The following is a 20,635-nucleotide window of genomic DNA, read 5'->3' as shown; positions in this document are numbered from 1 at the left end:
GGGAAAGGTGCATCACGCTCGCATCTTCAGGAACTCTGGTCTGTTTCAACAGCTGCAGCAATGGACTTTCTTCCCAGACCAGAAAATAATCGTTGGGGATGTTGAAATGCCTGTAGTTATCCTTGGGGACCCAGCCTACCCCTTAATGCCATGGCTCATGAAGCCATACACAGGCAGCCTGGACAGTAGTCAGGAGCTGTTCAACTACAGGCTGAGCAAGTGCAGAATGGTGGTAGAATGTGCATTTGGATGTTTAAAAGCGCCCTGGTGCAGTTTACTGACTCGGTTAGACCTCAGCGAAACAAATATTCCCACTGTTATTACTGCTTGCTGTGCATTCCACAATATCTGTGAGATTAAGGGAGAGACGTTTATGGCGGGGTCAGAGGTTGAGGTAAATCGCCTGGCCGCTGATTACATGCAGCCAGACACCAGGGTGGTTAGAAAGTACAGGAGGGCGCGGTGAGCATCAGAGAGGCTTTGAAAACCAGTTTCATGACTGGCCAGTCTACGGTGTAAAAGTTTTATTTGCTTCTCCTTGATGAAAACCTGACCCCTTGGTTCACTCTACTTCCCAGTAAGCTAAGCACCCTCCCCTCCCTCCTTCGATCACCGCTTGCAAAGGCAATAAAGTCATTGTTGTTTCAAATTCATGTATTCTTTATTAATTCATCACACAAATAGGGGGATAACTGCCAAGGTAGCTCGGGAGGGGTGGGGGAGGAGGGAAGGACAAGGCCACACTGCATTTTAAAACTTATTTCTGTTGCTTGGGCAATCCTCTGGGGTAGAGTTCTTGGGTGTCCAGAGGCCCCCCCACCGCGTTCTTGGGCGTCTGGGTGAAGAGGCTATGGAACTTGGGGAGGAGGGCGGTTGGTTACAGAGGGGCTGTAGCGGTGATCTGTGCTCCTGCCTTTCCTGCACCTGAACCATATGCCAGAGCATATCAGTTTGATCCTCCAGTAGCCTCAGCATTGCCTCCTGCCTTCTGTCAGCAAGCTGACGCCACCTGTCATCTTCAACCCACTACCTATCATCTTCAACCCGCCACCTGTCCTCGCATTCATATTGTGCTTTCTTGGACTCTGACATTGCTTGCCTCCATGCATTCTGCTGGGATATTTCAGTGTGGGAGGACTGCATGAGCTCAGAGAACATTTAATCATGAGTGCGGTTTTTTTGCCTTCTAATCTTCGCTAGCCTCTGGGACGGAGATGATAGTGTGAGCATTGAAACATTTGCAGCTGTGGGAGGGGAAAAAAGGGAGAGTAGTAGTTAAAAAGACACATTTTAGAAAACAACGGGTAGACTCTTTCACAGTGAACCTTGCTGTTAACATTACATAGCACATGTGCTTTTGGTACAAGGTTGCATTTTGCGTCTTATATTGAGGGTCTGCCGGTTTGGTGTGAGAGATCAAACACGCAGGGCCGGGCAACAGAATTCGGCTTGCAGGCAGCCATGGTAAGCCCCAGTCTTTTGGCTTCGTTAATCTTCATAACATGTGGGAATGATTTCAAACAGCAGCACCCTCATTTCCCAAACCAAGCAGCCATTGGGTTGGCCATTTAAAATTTAAAAGGAGGGGCTGCGGTTTTCAGGTTAACGTGCAGCACAAACCCAACTAAACCCCCCTCCACACACCTAATTCTCTGGGATGATCGCTTCATCCCTCCTCCCACCACGTGGCTAACAGCGGGGAAGATTTCTGTTCAGCCACAGGCACACAGCCCAGCAGTAACGGCCACCCCCCCACACACACCCAATTCTCTGGGATGATCGCTTCACCCCTCCCCCCACCGCGTAGATAACAGCGGGGAATATTTCTTTTCAGCCACAGGCACACAGCCCAGCAGGAATGGCCACCTCTGAATGTCCCCTTAATAAAATTACCCTATTTCAATCAGGTGATCATGAGGAGTGACCATCCAGGAGAGCTTTATGGAGATGTCCCTGGAGGATTTCTGCTCCATCCCCAGACACGTTAACAGACTTTTTCAGTAGCTATACTGGCCGTGAATGCACCCCAAGTCTTCAGGGCAAATTAATCATTAAACACACTTGCTTTTAAACCATGTATTATATTTACAAAGGTACACTCACCAGAGGTCCCTTCTCCGCCTGGCGGGTCCAGGAGCCCACCTTGGGTGGGTTCGGGGGGTACTGGCTTCAGGTCCAGGGTGAGAAACAGTTCCTGGCTCTCGGGGAAAATGGTTTCTCCGCTTGCTTGCTGTGCGCTATCTTCGACCTCCTCCTCATCATCATCATCTTCCTCGTACCCAAAATGTGCATTCCTGTTGAGAGATAATTCATTGATGAAGTCAAAACACAGGGGTGGAGTAGTGGTGGCTGCACCCCCTAGAATGGCATGCAGCTCATCATAGAAGCAGCATGTCTGAAGCTCTGACCCCGAGCAGCCGTTTGCCTCTCTGGTTTTTTGGTAGGCTTGCCTGAGCTCCTTAAGTTTCACGTGGCACTGCTGCGGGTCCCTGTTGTAGCCTCTGTCCTTCATGTCCTTGGAGATTTTTTTCAAATGTTTGGGCATTTCGTCTTTTGGAATGGAGTTCTGATAGCACGGATTCGTCTCCCCATACAGCAATCAGATCCCATACCTCCTTTTCAGTCCATGCTGGAGCTCTTTTGCGATTCTGGGACTCCATCATGGTCACTTCTGCTGAGGAGATCTGCACTCACCTGCAGCTTGCCACACTGGCCAAACAAGAAATGAGATTCAAAAGTTTGCGGGCCTTTTCATGTCTACCTGGCCAGTGCATCTGACTTGAGAGCGCTGTCCAGAGCGGTCACAATGGAGCACTCTGGGATAACTCCCGGAGGCCAATACTGTCAAATTGCAACCACACTACCCCAAATTCAACCCAGCAAGGTCAATTTCAGTGCTAATCCACTCGTTGGGAGAGGAGTACAGAAATCGATTTTAAGAGCCCTTTAAGTCTAAAAAAATGGCTTCGTCATGTGGATGGGTGCAGGGTTAAATCGATCTAGCACTGCTAAATTTGACCTAAACTCATAGTGTAGACCAGGGCTAATAAAGAACACAGCGGTACTGGGGTGGTGAGAGCAATTTATACGAGAAGATAGGAGCAGAGGGCCATGCCCCATCACAGCAACAAAAGTGATTGCGTCATAAGCTTAATTCACAACTCAATCATATTTCAGATGTATTGGTGTATCCACACTTACCACATGACTAACCATGTTCGTATCAGTGCTTTCTGGAAAAATCTGGGCAACTATTGTATAGTGCCTTAGCAGAGAAATCCCTGCAGAAATGCAGGGCCACCTGTATGTTGGGCAACACACTCTTGGATGCTCTTCCGCACAGAGAGCTGGGAGGCAGGAGAACCAGCCATCCAGTGCATTTGGTAATGACACTTTTTATTCCTGTTCTGCCTTTTATCCAAGAATCTTGAAGTGTTTTACAAACATGAACTAGTTCATTAAGCTTCTGTGCAGTATGTATCTGAATTATAGCTATTCTATAGCTTGGTAAACCAACGCATGGAGAGGCTAAGCAACTTGCCCAAGATTTCCCAGCAAGTCGGTGCAAGTGATAATAATAGAACCCAGGTTCCCAAACACCTGGGTCAATACCCTATTGAGTTAATTAGGTGACATGCACAGCCAAGTGCTCACTGGGGGATGGAGGGAGATGGATGGGCATAAGATACAGGAGTGGATAAGTAGGGAGGGACTGAGTTGTGAAGGGCCTTGTACATGTGTAAGCAGAGTCTGAATGAGCTCTCCCCTGACATCTAGTGGTGAGCTGTGGAAAAGGAATTCAGGAGTTGATCTTGTTTGCATGGGCACACCCACCCTGCCTAGGTGCTCAGCATGATGGGATTACTTGCCCAAATGATCACTTGTGGCTGGTGTTGGACAGAGGTGAAAGTAAGCTGGTACAGTCCAGTCTGGCGTACCGGTAAGAGCTGGTACACAGCTGACCATACCGGCAGCGGCCGAGAGCCTTGGGACAGGGCAGGGCTGCCGATGGGGGCGAGTGAGAGCCAAAAGGGGCAGTGCTTTAGTGTCAACTGCATATGGGCCAGTACCGGCTTCTTACCGGCACACTGTACCAGCCCACACTGGCCTACTTTCACCCCAGGAAAAGGATATTGCCCAACTTACTTGGGGGTGGGTCTTTTGCTCATAGTTTATGTTTATGAACCCTAGTTGCAGTGTTTTCCCAAATTAATGCTGAGTTACTCCCCTCCTTTTATTAAAAGCTTTTGCTACACTCAGACTCTGTGCTTGCGAGAGGGAAAGTATTGCCTCTTAGAGGCGCCCAGGGGATGGTGTGTAATTGTCCCAGGTCACTGGGTGGGGGCTCAAGCCAGGTTTGTGTTGTATTTTTGAAAAGGAACCCCTAGATACTGAACCCGGCCCTTGTTGCTGCCAACTCTGACTGGCAGAAGGGTTACACGTGAGGACATGAAAATTGAACTGAACACATTGAGGGAGGGATTAAAAGGCAGGAAGGAGTTACAGGATCAGAATGACTGGCTAAGAAGGGTATCTTAGAAGCAGTATTTTGGATGGACCTGATGGGGACAAGGTGGCTGTTGAGAGGGCCCGAGAGAAGAATGTTGCAGTAGTTAAGAGGAGATGGCAAGGAAGAGAAGTTTAGCTATATGGATAGAGAGAAAAGGCCAGATTTTGCAAAAATTATGGAGGTAGGAGCAGGAGGTTTGGACATAGCCTAGCTGAGGAAGTTCAGAGGCACAGTTTGAGCAGAGTATTTAGGCATGTTCTAAATCCTTCTCTCTTCAGCAAAGAAGTTAAATACATGCTTAACATTAAGCACATGAGGAAGTGCTTTGCTGAATGGAGATGGATTACAGATTCAAGGTCTAATAGAGGGCAGAGGCGTAGAGTGTTGACATTCAGGTTATAAACCTGAGTGACTGGAAGATGGTATTATAGACAGAATGAAGGCACTGTGGTTTTTGACACCTTGAAGATGGAGTCGGTTGTCTTTGTTAAGAAGAAAATAGACAGCTGGGTGTTACTGAAGTACTGCTGGTAGGAGAGCCCATGGCATCTCGCAACCTCTCCCAGCGGGCTCAGATGGAAATTGAAAATAATAGGTCTCTGCATGAATTATAGGTGAGGGTCCCGGGGGGCGGAGGCAGGGAGGACCCATCACCAATTGCTGTGTCCTGTCTGTGAAGAATGAATGGAGTCATTGTAATGCTGAGCAATCAGCTCCAACTGTATCCTCAGGAGCTATTGTATTTGTATTCAATGCTGTTGAAAGCTACAAAGAGATTGTATATTACGTATTTATTTATGTTTTATTTGTATTGCTATAGCAACCAGGAACTTTAGTCATGGACCCCCTGGTGCTTATGTGTACAATAAGCTGCTGTACAAACACAGAATAAAAAGGCAGTGGCATGTAGGGTATGTGTAGCTACATGCCATGGTGAAAAGCCTGTTGCATCCACATCGTGGTGCAAACCTGCCTGTGTCAGTGATAGGCTCTGGCATGAAATGATAAACTGCAATATACTGTTCAGCCACTAAGTGGCACTGTTTATAAAAATACATTATTTAAAGCTAACCTTAGCCAGGGCAGAGCATTAAAGGATTTTATAATGAACACATCTGGTGTGTATAAGCAAGCTTTGTAGCCAGTCCATATCTGGTACAGAAGTACATGGCAGCTTCCTGCTGCTAGAGCTTTTTACTGTGCTGGAGTCTTTTCCAACTGTTGGAAAAAGGCTCCAGCAATGGGGAGGTAGTGGGACACCACATTGATTAAAGTGGCCATCTCAACAGGGAGGCGGGGCTTGGGTAAGTAGAGAGCCCTATAGGGTATGTACTTGGATACATATTCACAGGCTTCAGGTGTGTCTTACTTGCCTAAGCTGTACCTCACCATCTACGTTGCTATTTATACATGTATTGTGGGGGACTATCTGAGTATGTACTCTACATGCCGCCGGAAGAACCATGCACTGTGGACGTACCTTCTGCCTCCCACAGTCCCCTACTTGTATTGCTCCTTTCACCACTACTCACTGCTTGTGCTTCCTGCCCCTGGACTGAATGAGTCAGTAACTGAGTGAAATGGCTAGAATCCCAATTTCTGAAGCACCAATATATAGCACTTCAGAGACTGAGGTTTTAGTCCATTTTACTGTACTGTCAGCACACTCAGAATGGAGCAGCAGATGAGTACAATGCAAGACGCAAAGGCATGCTACAGGGGAAACATGGAATAAGTACTTTGTAGAATAGCTGATGTTGTTATGGCAGAGTCGGGGAGCTGGTTGTTGAGATCAAAGAGTCACCCTTTAAACAGGAAAGCAGAGCACTGAATGCTGATCAGAACAGAGAGTTCCCTGCCGCTTTGAGTGCTGTTAGGTGGTTGTGCAATTTAAAATCAAATAACTTACGTGTTAACACAAACTCTGCTTGTGTTAATGTGGAGAACAACATATGTACTTGGTACCAGAGTGTACAACTGTTCGTAAATGACTCTCATCTTCCATGAGTCACTTGCAGTTGTGTGTGAATGGAAACCCTGCTTGTCTGCTGCCTAATAGCCTGGATTAAACATATAAAGTGCTGCAATACTGTGTGTGAAAAGGTTTAAGCCAAGAGGTTTTTTTCCTTTCATTGATAATTGTCAACAAAAAACAGGTTAGCGAGACCCTTGAAGTGACTGTAACTGATGTAATTGAAACATCACATTGGTAACATAGCACTTAGTATCTTTTACATGGACACCTACAGGGTACATTATCAAAGTAGCGTGTGGGAGGTACACTCACACATACGAACATTTTGCTATTTGTGAGCAGGACTTGTGCATGTATTTCCCTGCATGATCACACTGCCTTGAAAGTGTATTCAGTAATTCTGTTTGCAGGGATAGTTTAAATATAAAATAATAACTATAACCTAGCTCTTAGATAGCTTTTCATCAGTAGATCGCAAAATGCTTCACAATCTTTTAATGTATTTATTCTCACAACACTCCCTGTGAAGTAGGGAAGTATTATTTTCCTCATTTTTTATAGACCATACTGAGGACCAAATTCTGAACTTACTTATATCCTCTGCAACTAAATCTCTGCAAAATTTGGCCCCAAATGTATTTTGTTGTTTGTGCTGATTTAGGACCTAGTTCTACAGTCCTTTCTCAGGCAAAATCATCATCCAAATAGCAATTGCCCACATTTTTTTGCCTATCAATGTATTTGTATTTTGAGGTTATGGTGAACAGGAAAGGTATCATCTGAAGCCAAATTCATTATTATTATTTATTTGGATTACATTAGCATCTACAGGTGTTAGGACCTTACAATGTAGTAAATTAGGATATTTTTGCTACGTAGGACAGAATTTGGCCCACAGATTTCAGCACTTAATCTAGATCCAGATGAGCAAATAATTTTTATAAAGTCTGTCATATAAACGAATCCTTAAAAGTAAACTTTTACTTCAAGCAATATTGAATTAAAATCATAAATCAGTAAAGAGGAATGATTTGTAGAAATATTTCAAGGGCCCCTTTTCTGCTATTTTACCAAATTACTGGTACACTGAGCTTTCCTGAAAAAAATACTTAGTACTATTCTCAGAGCAGGCTTAAGAATTGGTTGAATCATCTTATTTGTAACTATATCTACTGCCATCCAGAGGTAACTGCCAAAAGTTTGGAGAGTAAATCTAAGTTAATGGAGTGTCATCAGAGGGGGAAAAAGAATGAACATGAATATTATTATTTATACCAAGAAAAGCCCTATTGTATAGTAACCTTCAAGTTGTAACACAATCCAACAGAAGGAAAGAAATTCATGATTAAGCTATATAATCCCTTCCTTCTCTTCCTCTTTGAGGATAAATATTTTAAAACACAGGAAAACAGATGCTGACATCTTATCATCTTATCCCTTCTTGACCATCAACCCTTGACCTGATCTTGGAGGGTCTATAGTTTTGGGTAAAATAATGATGGAATTATTGTATCTGTAACAGCAAGTAGAAGATTAAAAAAATTATTAAAAAATATGCCTCGGGTATAGGTCTTAAGTATTAAGGCTTTACAGTGAGGCCTAGAAGTTAGTAATATGTATCTTGTGATAGTTTAGCAATGCACTTTGTGATAAATAGGTAAACCATGAACAGATGGTAGATATTAGGTTTCTGCAATAAGAGCTAACCACACTGACATATCGAAACTACTGGGAAAGGGCCCAATGCAAATGATTGGACTGGCAGTTGGAAATGGAATTATAGTCAATGGGAATAGCACATATGGACAACCAGAACCCTAAAATTGGTCTCCTGGAATTCCAAATATAAATAGAGACTCACACTTGATCAGATATGGTCCTAGATGCATGTGGATGGAATGGAAAAAGGTGTATAAAAGGTTGTCAAGACCATCCCCAGCTGGAACATTGGGCTGATAACAGTGGCATGCTGTGGCATTTTTAGTCAAGTAGTGGTATAGCCTATGCGGCATGATCTCGCACTATGCCGTTTTGTTTGGGGAGTGGATGGTATCGTCCCGCAGGCACAGCCTGCACTGAGGCATGTCATCCATGCCTGGCATACACCAATGGTAGGCCACTGGGAGATAAGAAGGCAGAAGCCTGGACTGTCACCTCCACCTATGATGCACTCTCCACTTACTTTATTTCATCTTCACTGGCTTCCCGCAGCTTGTAAGCATGTCAACATTGGGGAATTTCTTTATCTTACACCAGCCTAAGCTGTAAGCATGCACAGTGCAATGCTGGGGGCTAAAAGGTGCTTTACAATACCTACATGTTCCTGTACTTCTCTTGCTTTTCTATAGTTTCTTGTATCTAAGTATTAAATAAAAACTTCTTGTCTCTATGTGTGTTTTCACTAGTCTCATAATTAATATCTTACATAGCTGGAAGAGTAAAGAACTTGTTACCTGTGACTGGTGCACTTTGCTCCCTAGATTAATCCCTGGCTACAACCTACATGTTGTAGCTCATTTGGAGTTCAGTCCAGTGCAATGCTGAATGCTTCCTACAAGATGCTGAGCATCCTCAATTCCCATTAAAAACCATGGGAGCTGGGGGCATTCAGTATTTCCCAAGATCGGGGCCATGGTGGACCAAACTTTCAAATATGGATGTCTAAGGCAGGGTAGCCAATTCTGCATGTGCATTTTCATTTCAACATCTAGATTCTCAATCTAGTGTAGATGCCTAATTGCCAAATGGGTGCCCAAATCTAAAAATTGGACTTGATATGTGAAATCAGGCTAGAATTTTCAAAGGGACCTAAAGGAGTCAGTTGCCCAACTCCAAATGACTTTCAGTGAGAATTGGGTGCCTTACCCCATTAGGTCTGTTGAAAATCCCAGCCTCAGTGACTAGGAAACCACTGCAATACATCCGTATAACATTGTGTGTTTTACAAACTATGATTACACTTTTCATATCTATGGCACTTTCCACCTATCTCATCTGTCTAATTTTATATGTCTGTGTCTATCTTTGGGTTTTGTACGGGTGTCCAGATATATATCATGGTGATGAGTGAGTAAAAACCTATAAACCAGAATCACCATAGCATCCAAATACTGCCTGAAGATCCCAAAACACTTAGCAAACAATAACAAAGTAAGCTGCACAACACTCTGTGAAGTAACAATTATTATCCATATGGTATAGATGGAGAAACTCAAGCAAAGAGAGGCCAAATTTTGTAAAGTGTCCATTAATTTTGAGGGCCTCCAATTTTGGGGTGCCCAGTTTGAGATACCAAGGCCCGATTTTCATAAGTGCTGAGTACTTACAACTCCAACTTACAACTGTCCTCCAGACAGTAGGAGCTATGGGTGCTCGGCGCCTCTGAAAATTAGATCTAGGTTTCTAAAGCTGGGCCCCCAAAATCTGAGACACCTAAAAATAATAGGCACCTTTGAAAATTTCTGCCTAAATAACTTGCCCAAGAAGCAACGTGACATTAGAATCCACATCTCAGAACTGCCATTTCCATGCTTCAACCACAAGATTATCTGTCCCTGTTTTATAAGAAGCCAGATTCTTCCCTTGGATATGGAGGCCTCTTACACACTTTAAGGGGAGCTATGTGTTCATTTTTATGTTATGACCTTAACATTAAAGTGTGGTTGTGGTTAAAAAATGACCATCTCTAAAAATCACATTTCATTGTTTTATATTTTCCCAGGCCGTCATCAATGACTTCCACTCTCCAATTTTTTTTGGTTTACATATCCAGTCAAGCAGTCCAGTCTTTCCAACAGCCATGATTACACTCACATCCTGCTATCACGAAAATTAACTTTTTTCCTGTCTGCATCATCACTGTTAAAACCAATAAAGATTCTGGAGTCAGAGATTTAATAGCTAGCAATTTAGTTGATAATACTTGAATACAGCTTGCTCTTCAGTTACATTATACAGGTTCTTCAGTGCTCGCAGCATTAAAAGTTTGGTTTTGTCAGTAAATTAAGCAGATATATATCCCACACAGAGAGAGCAGGTATGTGCAGTACTAAGGAATCACTATACAAAAATGTATACAGTGGGTGAAATCTGACACCATTGAAGTCTATAGCCCCACTGAAGTCAGAGGAAGTTTTGCTATGATTTAACAAATGTTGATTATGTAAAAGATTCAAACAGTTCCTTCAGAGTCTTTATGTAAATACATACATACATATGTAAAAATTGTGTTATTACCAAACTATGGGGTGTATTATTTCCACAAAAGATAGTTACAAAACTTTTAGACCTACTTGTGCCACAACTTCAAAGCTCCATATAATGTGCTGGGCATGTAATTTCTTTTTAAATAGAAAAAGGCCTTGTTAAAGGGTCTACAAGTTACCACAAGTGCTTATGATCGTTTCTGTATAATCATGTATTCAGAGACTTACAATTGAACCAGTTCTTTGGTTTTGTCAAAGAAACACAGTACAAACCAGAGGGAGGATGAAAAAGAGGGTGTGAAGCTCACCTTTGCACCCCTGAGCTGTGTGCCAGGTCTGCTCCCCGGCATAAGTTACATTGGCTGCCAACAATCACAGGGGACTGAAATAGGGTTGCCAACCCTCCAGGATTGGCCTGGAGTCTCCTGGAATCTGCATCCATCTCCTGGTGACTATTGAAAGCAATCCAGGAGATTTTAATAGGATATTTTAAGAAAATGACATTACATGTTGAGAAAAAAAATCTCCTGGAATAGTTTCGGTCAGAATTGGCAACCCTAGGCTGAAATGATTGTCAGAGGTGTGTGAGACATAGGGAAGCTCGAGCAATAGCCTTGTTTCTCCAGCAATGGAATCATACCAGAGTTAAACTGCTGTAATGAAATGGATAAGCAAGCTTATCGACTTCACTAGATACTGCTCAGAGTAGATAGGTGTGCTGGAATTAAATCCTAAATAGGAATTACCAAAACTGCAGTTTTTGCCTTCAGGATTTCATTTGAATTTTTTTTCCAAACTGATTCTTGCTACCATTCCAAAAAGTAAGCCAAATGCATTGTCATGCTTTCAGTGCTCTGTGCTGTTCCAGCAATACAAAACCATAAACTCGATTAGGTCTGTGGCTGCTTTGTGTCATTGGAGCAGAACAAAACAAAGTGTGCCCCTGAATCTGCTCCGATGTTTAATACTTTACAGCATTAGTAAAACAGATGAAAATAAAACATGGCAATGGAACTTTCTTATGCAGGACACAGGTGTAAATATTTCCATTTCTGAAATAGTGCCCACAAGCCTTCAAAAGGATGAGAACAACTCTCTTTAAAGTCACTTGAATCTGTAATTTTGGCTGAAAACATCAGTTGTCCAGGGAAGTGAACAAAATGTAATATGCAATATAGTGCCTTCTTGTGGTAACTAAAAAAATTGTCCAGAGAGGCGTTGATCTGTTTTTTAAACACCCAGAGCATTTCCTATGTCCATGGTTTTCCTACTTAAGGATAAGATTTTGTCATGGTTATTTTTAGTAAAAGTCAAGGACAGATCACGAGCAATAAACAAAAATTCAAGGAGCCTGTGACCTGTCCGTGACTTTACTAAAAATAACCATGGGGGGGGAGGGCTAGGTGAGGGAGAGAGGGGTGAATGGAGTCCCATGCGGGGGGGCGGGGGACTAACAGGCCAAGTCCCGGCTCCTGCAACCGCAGCGGAGGGCACAGCTACCCACTCCAGAGCTGGCCGCAGTTGCGGGACAGGGGTGTGCAGCAGACATGCCAAACCTGCAGAAAAAATGCAGGAATTGGGCTTGGTTTTGGCTTAATTGGCTTGTGAGTTGCTTGTTGGCTAGTTTTTGGCTCGTAACTTGTTGCTGGTTTGGCTTGTAGCTTGTTGCTTCTTTTTTTTTGATTGGCTTTCAGCAAGCAGGTGGAAGGGGTGGAAAGTGGGACAAGGGGCAAGCAGAGGCAAAGGTGGGAAAGAGTCAGGGATGCACAGCAGGCCCACCACAGTCCCCGACCGCACACCTGGGGGCTCTAGTCACATAGAGTGTTGGGGTTCTTAGGGATTGGCTTGTCTTGTTTTGAAATGGGATTAGCTTGATTTTTGGCTTATTGTGAAAGTTGGGGAGCTTATTTACTGCATGAAAGTTGGCAACTGTGGTGTGCGGGTGCCCCTGCCAAGCCCCTGCCGCAGTCGGAAGGGGGGGTTCATGGCCCTGGGAAGCTGCAAGGGGGGTGCATGACTCATGGGGCAAGGATGCGTAGCCCCAGCTGCAGCCCTTGCCGCAAGCCGCGGGGTAGGAGTTGCAGATTTCTGGTTCCAGCCCCAGTTTCAGGGCAGGGGTGCACAGTCCTGCCACAAGCCCCAGCTTCAACCCCTGACAGCTGAAGCCAAAGAAGTCATGGAGGTCTGGTAAAGTCATGGAATCTATGACTGCCATGACCTTCGTGACTAAATCGTAGCCTTACTCACACTTGATATGTGAGCTGCAGTCAGCTGGTACATGGGTTGATTTAAAAAGAAAGAAAACTCTATCATAACTACATCATGCCTCTAATAATTTGCATTGCCTATCTTCTGTTTCTTCTATATATTTTCTGAGAACATAGGATAAAAACTCTGTTCTTCAGTAGCAGCGTGTAGGCACTTCCATTATCCTCTACTCACTTTCACAGCAGCAAGACAGAAAGGTGGACAAGAGAGACAAATATGAACTACCTGTCACCAGTCTGAACAACTGCATGCCAGTAGTGGTTATTTTAAAAGATTAAGGAGACTGACCAGGCACTGCCTTTTAATATGAGCAGAGCAGTTTCCTCTAATCTACAAAAAGAAGTGCGTGTGGTGTTTCATGTGTTTGTAGTTCATGTGTAACCTGATTTATTTTCCATGTTCCTTCCCTCGCCCTCCCCATCCTCATTTTGGATCCTGCCATAGATTTTAGGTCCAAAGTCTGCTCTCAATTACACAATTGCAATGGAATCTTACTTATATAACTCAGAAGAATTTGGCCCTGAGTAAATATGGGCCCACCCACCTGGATAAATTGATAATGTTTTTGCTGTGATACACGGAATTAACGTGTTAAAAATTAAATAAGTGAAGACTTGGTAATTTTAGGTATCTTTAGACAGAAATATTTTGATGTGTATGTGACGCTGGGTCAGTACTAGCAGAGCAGATGCTGTCCTCAGGGAAGCATGCGACAGACACAGTTACAGCTATAACAGCACACCTGCGTGTGTACTATTGTAGGGTTGCTGAGTGTCCAGCAATTAAAGATTAATCTTTAATTAAAGATTATGTCATGTGATGAACAGGGGCGGCGAGCTGTATGGGCCCGGGGTGCCTGTGCTCCAGCAAATTCAGGACCCTGGGAGCCCAGCTCCACCAATCTTTGGGGCTGGGTCACTCCCCCGGCCCCACCGCGTGCCTCCACCAGAGCGTCCCCCGGCCCCGCTTGCTGCCACCGCACACCTCCCCGGAGTGTCTGTGCCTCACCTGTGCCCTGGACAGTGGGTGGCTGCCCCCTGCAGCTCCATGCTGCACTCCCTCACCAGCCGCTGCCTGCTAAGGGAGCAGCGCTGGCAGCAGGCTGACTACTGCTCCTGCAGAGGAAGGCGGGGAGGAGGCACAACGGCATGGCAGCCCCCTGCAGGCGACTCTGAGGGGGCTTATCCAATCTGGACCTCCTGAGCAGCAGCCTGGGGCTTGGGTGAGTGTCATGCCAGGGGGGAGAAGAGGGGCTCCTCCCCCAGAGCTCGCTTCTCCCAGCCCTCTCCCCGCTGGAAGGAGTCCTCCTCTCCAGCCCCAGTCTCAGGGCAGTCTTGCCTGCTGCACCCCAAAGTTTGAACTCCTCATCCCCAGCCCAGCCCCAGCCAGAGCCCTCACCTCTCGCGACCCCAACCCTCTGCCCCAGCCTTGAGCCCCCTCCTGCACTGTGAACCCCTCATCCCTGGCCCCACCCCGCAGCCCCACCCCAGAGCCCTCACCCCCCCCCCCACAAACCCCAACCCTCTGCCCCAGCCCTGAGCCTCCTCCTGCACTGTGAATCCGTCATCCCCAGGCCCATTCTTTGCTTAGGAGTTGGCATTTCTTTCCTTTATTCTTTATAAGTGGATCTTAGGGGTGCATTGCTGTGAGTGCTAGACTGTCTGACTTGTAGGCCTTGTTTGCACTGGGCTATTTTACACCAATATAGCTGCATTTGTGCAAGCCCCTGGGGTAGACAATCCATGCCCAATTAACCATGACTTGTGTTGGCACAGTTTGTCTCAGTGTAAAACCCCAGTGTGGACAAGCCCTTAGTAAGGTGACAACTCCACTTTATCTAAAAAATAAGTTTTATAAAAGCAAACCCTTAAGACCCACAGAAAAATGTTCCCCCTGTTATTCTTTTAAATTCCATTGAAAACACTGGTTTTACAGCAAGGACAAATTTCCATCAAGTGTTCGCAACCCAAACGTTACAGCACTGAGAACTTGAAAGCACCTTAATTGATTTTCATTGTCCAAGATAAGAGATGCGTAGACTGTGAGAGAATCATAAATAGGTAAAGAAATACTTGTTTACAATATATGGCTTTCAGGCTGGCCACATTCCCGATAATAGAGTTTCGCATTTACCACTCTGTGTATAATAATGAAGATTCACCCTTTTAGATTCCTTCCATCTTGGTTACTAGGCTGAAATATTTGTATAATAGTTAAAACAACAAATCCAGTTAAATCAGTGTACATTCCCAGTAGTAATACTCTGCACAGCCATGTCAATAATTCAGTTCTGCCTGCCCTCCAGCCTGGGTGAGGAAAGGAATGTCTTACCCTTCATCTCCAGCCCCACCCCAGAGCCCTCACTCTCACGCACCCCAACCCTCTGCCCCAGCCCTGAGCCCCCTCCTGCACCATAAATCCCCCATCCCTATCCCCACCCCACAGCCCTCACCACCACACTCCAACCCTCTGCCTGAGTCCCTCCCAAACCCCTCACCCCAAGCCAGAGTCCTCATCCCCCCACACCCCAACCCTCTACCCTATCCTGAGCCTCCTCGCACACTCCAAACCCCTCAGCCCCACCCCATTAATTTTGTGTAATAATAATCGGCAATGGATAAATTCTTAATAAAGTTACCCAGCAAAAAAGAACAAAAGGGTAATTTTGTTACCCTCCCCTTCACCCAGCAGGAGCCAGTATGGCCCAGGGAGACTACAGGAGCCAGCATGCAAAGCTCTACCAGCTCCCCAGGCTGCGGCTGCGCAGATTGTGCATCCCGTGACGCGCTGCTTTACTAGGCCGAACCCTCAAGGACTACAGGGCCCACCTGGCATCCAGAATAGGCAGTCGAACAACAAATCCCAGCACGCAATACACACCACTGGCCTCAGCAGCTGGCCGTAGAGCACGACAGCTCCCAGGGGGCAGCGCGGCACCGTGACGCCCGCGGTTAGGCAAAGCAAGGAACGGTGCGTTCTGGGAGTTGTTGTTCTGGGCAGAGAGTGTGTGTCGCCATTACGGGCGCGCCCATTGGTCCACACGCACATCCGGTGCGCCCTCGCCAGCCGGAAACGAACCCTTTAACCTTTCTTCCAGGCCGGTGAAGCCTGCCGCACGTGGGGAGCGGTTGGCCGGGTGTCTCGCGGCCATGGCGGCGCTGTGCCTGGAGGAGTTGCTGGCTCGCGCGGAGCAGCGCGAGGCGGAGCCGCACCGGAGTGTCGCGGTGCAGAAGGAGCTGGAGCTGGAGTTCGACCTGGGGAACCTGCTGGCGCTGGACCGGAACCCGCCGCCCCCGGTGCCGCGGGCCCAGCGCGAGAGCCGGCTGCGCTCGCTGGCCCGGGACAACACGCAGCTGCTGGTGGCCCAGCTGTGGGGGCTGCCGGCGGGGCGCACCGAGGGGGCGACGGGCCCGCTGGTGGCGCAGCTGCCCGAGCCCTCCTACCGCCTGCCCCGGGAGAAGCCCTTGCCGCGGCCCCGGCCGCCCACCCGCTGGGAGCAGTTCGCCCGGCTGAAGGGCATCCGGCGGCGGAAGCGCACGTCGCTGGTGTGGGACGAGGCGGCCAAGCAGTGGCGGCGGCGCTGGGGCTACGAGCGGGCCGGCGGGGACCCCGCCCGGGACTGGCTCATCGAGGTGCCGGCCGGCGCCGACCCCCACGAGGACCAGTTCGCCAAGCGGCTCCGCGACAAGCGCGAGAAGGTGGCGCGCAACGAGTTCAACCGCCTCCGCAACATCGCCCGGGGCGCCCTGCCCGGCCGCGGCCTCCACCCCACCGGCCACCAGAGCAGCGCCGAGCTGGGCCGCGCCACGCAAGTGGCCCGCGTTTCCACCGCCTCCCTGGGCCGCTTCCAGCCCCGGCTGCCCAAGGAGCCGGCCGCGCCCCCGCCCAGGGGCGGCAAGAAGCGGCACTTCCAGCCGCTGCTCGGTGACCTGGCGGCCGAGAGGAGCCGGCAGCTGGAGCTACTGCGGGGCCTGGGCAGCAAGAAGCCGCCGCTCGACCTGACCCGCGCCGTCAACAAGCAGCTGCGCGAGGAGGACGCGCAGGCGGCCGCGGGCAAGGGCAAGAAGCGCGGGCAGCGGGGCAAGCGGGGCCGGCAGCGCCCGGGAGGCGGCAAGGGGCCGGCGGGCGGCAAAGGCAAGAAGGGCGGGGCCCCGCGGCGGCAGCAGCGCCCGGCGGGCAGAAAGAGGAGCTGAGCCGGCCGCAGGACTCCTCCTGCCAGACACTGATCCCGGAGGGACTCGGGGGCTGCTCCAGCCGGTGGGGACGCTGAGCTTGGAGGGAGGTCTCCGGGGAGCTCTCGAGACACTGAGCTGCAGCCGCCGCCTCCATCCGTTCCAAGGGGCTGCACGGGACTGACTGGTGCACTGTGTAGCCGCTAAGGATCCGCGGGGCTTGTTCCCCTGGCCTAGGGATGTTCCAGGCTGGGGGCGCCCCTTCCCGCCCACCTATTTATCAATAAAACCTGCCTTTGTCTAGCTGTCTGCTCGTCAGTGAGGGAGGGGGTGTACCTTAATGTCATGAGGGAGAGATGGGACTGGGACAGGAGCCCCTGATGACCTGCAGCAGTTCAGCTGGGGTCCTTTACAAGTATAAAACATGTAGCTGTATTGTGTGCTCATGGCACAAGGGGTAGTGCTGCCTATACCAAGAGGATTGGGCTCTGCTCTCCAGAGAGTAAACCGGTATATCACCCAGCTAGATGGAAGTGGCATTCCAATAAGACAAGATAAAAGTTCATCTCCACTTCCCTTCCCCAACTGGTAGGATTTGGATAAGAAGGGATCTAGCCTATATTTAAAATAACAGGTGTACTGCCATTCTGTGGTCTTGACTGAAAGGTAGTGCTTCCCCTCTCTCTGATTTGGACTGTGTAGAAGTTAAACATCTTCACCTAGCTGAAGAGCTCACTCGCAAGCTCTCTCTCTCTGTCTGGAGAAATGTGGGCAGTATTTCAAAGAAAAGGAGTACTTGTGGCACCTTAGAGACTAAGAGATTTATTTGAGCATAAGCGTTCATGAGCTACAGCTCACTTCAACGGATGCATTCAGTGGGATTCATCCGATGAAGTGAGCTGTAGCTCACAAAAGCTTATGCTCAAATTTTAGTCTCTAAGGTGCCACAAAGTACTCCTTTTCTTTTTGCGAATACAGACTAACATGGCTGCTACTCTGAAACCTATCAATATTTCAAAAGTGATCTGCCAAAAAAAATTTTTAACTGCATAAAACATTCTCTGGCACTCCTTATCTTAATGTGTATGGGGTTTTTACTGTTTTAGCCTTTTTAGAAATAGCAGAAATATTCATCTGATTTCTGTGGAAGGGCTGTAGAAGATCTTGGATAGTTGTGACATTTAACACCTTTATAAGTTGAAAGGGTGAATCTGTGAACAAAAGCAACTTTTTATCCTGAATGTTCACTAGCCTTTTAAGTTCCATAGCTTTTTACCAAACTGACTATAAATATTTCCCCTCAACTTTCACTCTTGACACTTTACCATTAGTCTTTGAGTTCTGATGGTAGAGGCATTTTAGAGATTTTTTTTTAAGACAGAAATCCTTTTGAAAACCCAGCATGTTGTCTCCTTTATCACAGAGATAAAAATGTACAAGCCCACTGTCTTTTTCTTTTGAAAGTAGAGATGGGCCTGAACCAAAATCTTCAGATCAGTGTTTGCTGTGTGAACTCTGTAGCCCTGATTTGCTACTAAAACCGGACACAAAGTTATGGCCTTATTAACAGGTTCAGCTACCTGTAGGGAACTATTTTCTGGTGTGTGGGGAGAGACTAGAATTAAGTAATATATTTTAATGTTTAAATGAGGTAATAGGAATTCTAGTTCCCACAGCTCCTTTGTTTCCACATGGAATGTTACTTGCTAGTTTTATGAATTTGCTCTTTAATTGAAAAATCAAGTGAAAGCTCATACTGGACTGGTTTACATACTTCAAAATATTAACACTATCTGAAAAAGTTGTTACTCCTAAGATTACAGATTCTCAGTTCATGTGCTTTGGACACAAGCCAGTCAGAAGTTGCTAAGAAACGCTGGGTCTATGTAAAAGTAATGTGGGTGAGGAAAAGAGAGAGTAGGGTTGGAGGGAGCTGAAGTATTGGGATGGGGGTTGGATGACGCTGAGACCTGAAGGCTTGAGTATTGGAGTATCTACTGCATGTAACTCATGTAAACATCACATATACTCATTGGTTTTGCTTTAAGTACCATTATTTTGCTGTCAAGTGGTTGGAACTGAGAGTATCACTACTTTCCAACTTGCCACCTTTTATAGAGTTCATTTGGACAAAGCTATGCGGGACAACAGGTGAGTCAGCACTTGCAGCCATGTAAAAGGCACAACTGTTTCAAACCCAGGTTTAAACTCTAGTCCAGTGGTTCTCAACCAGGGATATGTGCAGAGGTCTTCCAAGGGGTACAACTCATCTAAAATATTTGCCTTGTTTTACAGCAAGCTACATAAAAAGCACTAGTGAAGTCAGTAAAAAGTAAAATTTCATAGCCATTGATTTGTTCAAACTGCTCTATATACTATACACTGAAATGTAAGTACAATGTGTATATTCCAATTGATTTATAATATGGTAAAAATGAGAAGGTAAGGAATTTTTCAGTCATAGTGTGCTGTGACACTTTTGTTTTTATGTCTGATTTTGTAACTAAATAGCTCTTAAATGAGGTGAAACTTGGGGGTACGCAAGGCAAATCAGACTCCTGAAGTGGGTACAGTCGTCTGGAAAGGTTGAGAACCACTGCTCTGGTCTCTTTGAATTTGACAGGATATGCTACCAGGGTTGCACAACAGCCAGAATGCTACAGTTCTTCTTTGAGAGTCACAAGAATTTTGGAGAGATGATATAGCCATTAATTATTAGCATTGTGGAGCTTAAACGTTCAGGATCTAGATCTCCGAGAGGCTATACTGGGAAAAGATAAGGAGTGGGCCCCTCCAGGGCTGCTGCTAGTTGTGAAAACTGGAGTGTTTAAAAGATTTCAGAAATAAATGAAGTATTAAGATCTCTTTTTTTTTTCCCCCCCTACGGAAGATTTTTTTGGCTGAAAGCCTTTAATACTCCTAATTAAAAGACCTGTTTGATTACTGATATAATGATGAGATTGTGATATTAAAATGGAGGTACCTTTTTGAACAAATGCTCTTATAAGAGGTACAACGCCATGAATTTACACACTGACTTTTTTTTCTGATATCAGTCTTTAACAGATAATGACTTTAAAAAAAAAAGGTTATATTTCTGTAACCAACAATGCAACCATATGTACATTATTTTGGGATATCATGTTTTGTTTCTGCAAGGGAATGGAGGGGATATCCAAACCCTAATTGGGTCTAATGTAATGTCTCCATTTGCCCTCTCCCCATTCTACTTTTATAAGTATCTCTCAGTATGAGACCCCTTTGCTTTCTAGAATGCAGAGTACCAGTTGGATTCTGAAAGATACAATACATCTATTTAAAAAAAAATTGTAGGCCCTGGCACCTGGACTAACCAAACTGATGTGTGCTAATTTTAATATTAATATATTGCATTTCTGTGATGCCTTTATTTCTGAAGTACACTCACATTTTGTCTAAGGATCACTCTTTGCTTACTGTCCCCATTGAAATACCACCCATGGTTTTGAAAATTAGTCCATATTTG

General features: G+C 46.2%; 2 protein-coding genes across 3 annotated transcripts; one reads left to right on the top strand and one right to left on the bottom strand.

Annotated features, from left to right (window-relative positions):
* Positions 1 to 679: 679 nt before the first annotated feature.
* On the bottom strand, positions 680 to 15,871 carry LOC311515830 (uncharacterized protein). 2 transcript variants are annotated; one of them, XM_084619218.1, is made up of 4 exons: positions 15,787 to 15,871; positions 2,451 to 2,709; positions 2,104 to 2,294; positions 680 to 1,244 (listed from the first exon to the last, which is right to left on the bottom strand). In XM_084619218.1, exons 2-4 carry the CDS (start codon positions 2,543 to 2,545, stop codon positions 1,159 to 1,161), a joined length of 372 nt encoding a protein of 123 aa, XP_084475344.1. In that variant the 5' UTR covers positions 2,546 to 2,709; positions 15,787 to 15,871; the 3' UTR covers positions 680 to 1,158. The 2 variants fall into 2 exon arrangements, with proteins under 2 accessions (XP_084475344.1, XP_084475345.1); XM_084619219.1 differs by lacking the exon at positions 15,787 to 15,871 and having other exon boundaries at positions 2,451 to 3,186.
* A 99-nt stretch (positions 15,872 to 15,970) lies between these two features.
* On the top strand, positions 15,971 to 17,433 carry RRS1 (ribosome biogenesis regulator 1 homolog). The gene has a single exon (XM_084619215.1). It carries the CDS (start codon positions 16,108 to 16,110, stop codon positions 17,149 to 17,151), a length of 1,044 nt encoding a protein of 347 aa, XP_084475341.1. The 5' UTR covers positions 15,971 to 16,107; the 3' UTR covers positions 17,152 to 17,433.
* The last annotated feature ends 3,202 nt before the right edge of the window (positions 17,434 to 20,635 follow it).

The sequence above is a fragment of the Lepidochelys olivacea genome, assembly GCF_965140295.1.
Source record: "Lepidochelys olivacea isolate rLepOli2 genome assembly, chromosome: 2".
NCBI classification, from domain to species: domain Eukaryota; kingdom Metazoa; phylum Chordata; order Testudines; family Cheloniidae; genus Lepidochelys; species Lepidochelys olivacea.
This window is presented reverse-complemented; position numbering and strand designations above follow the sequence as displayed.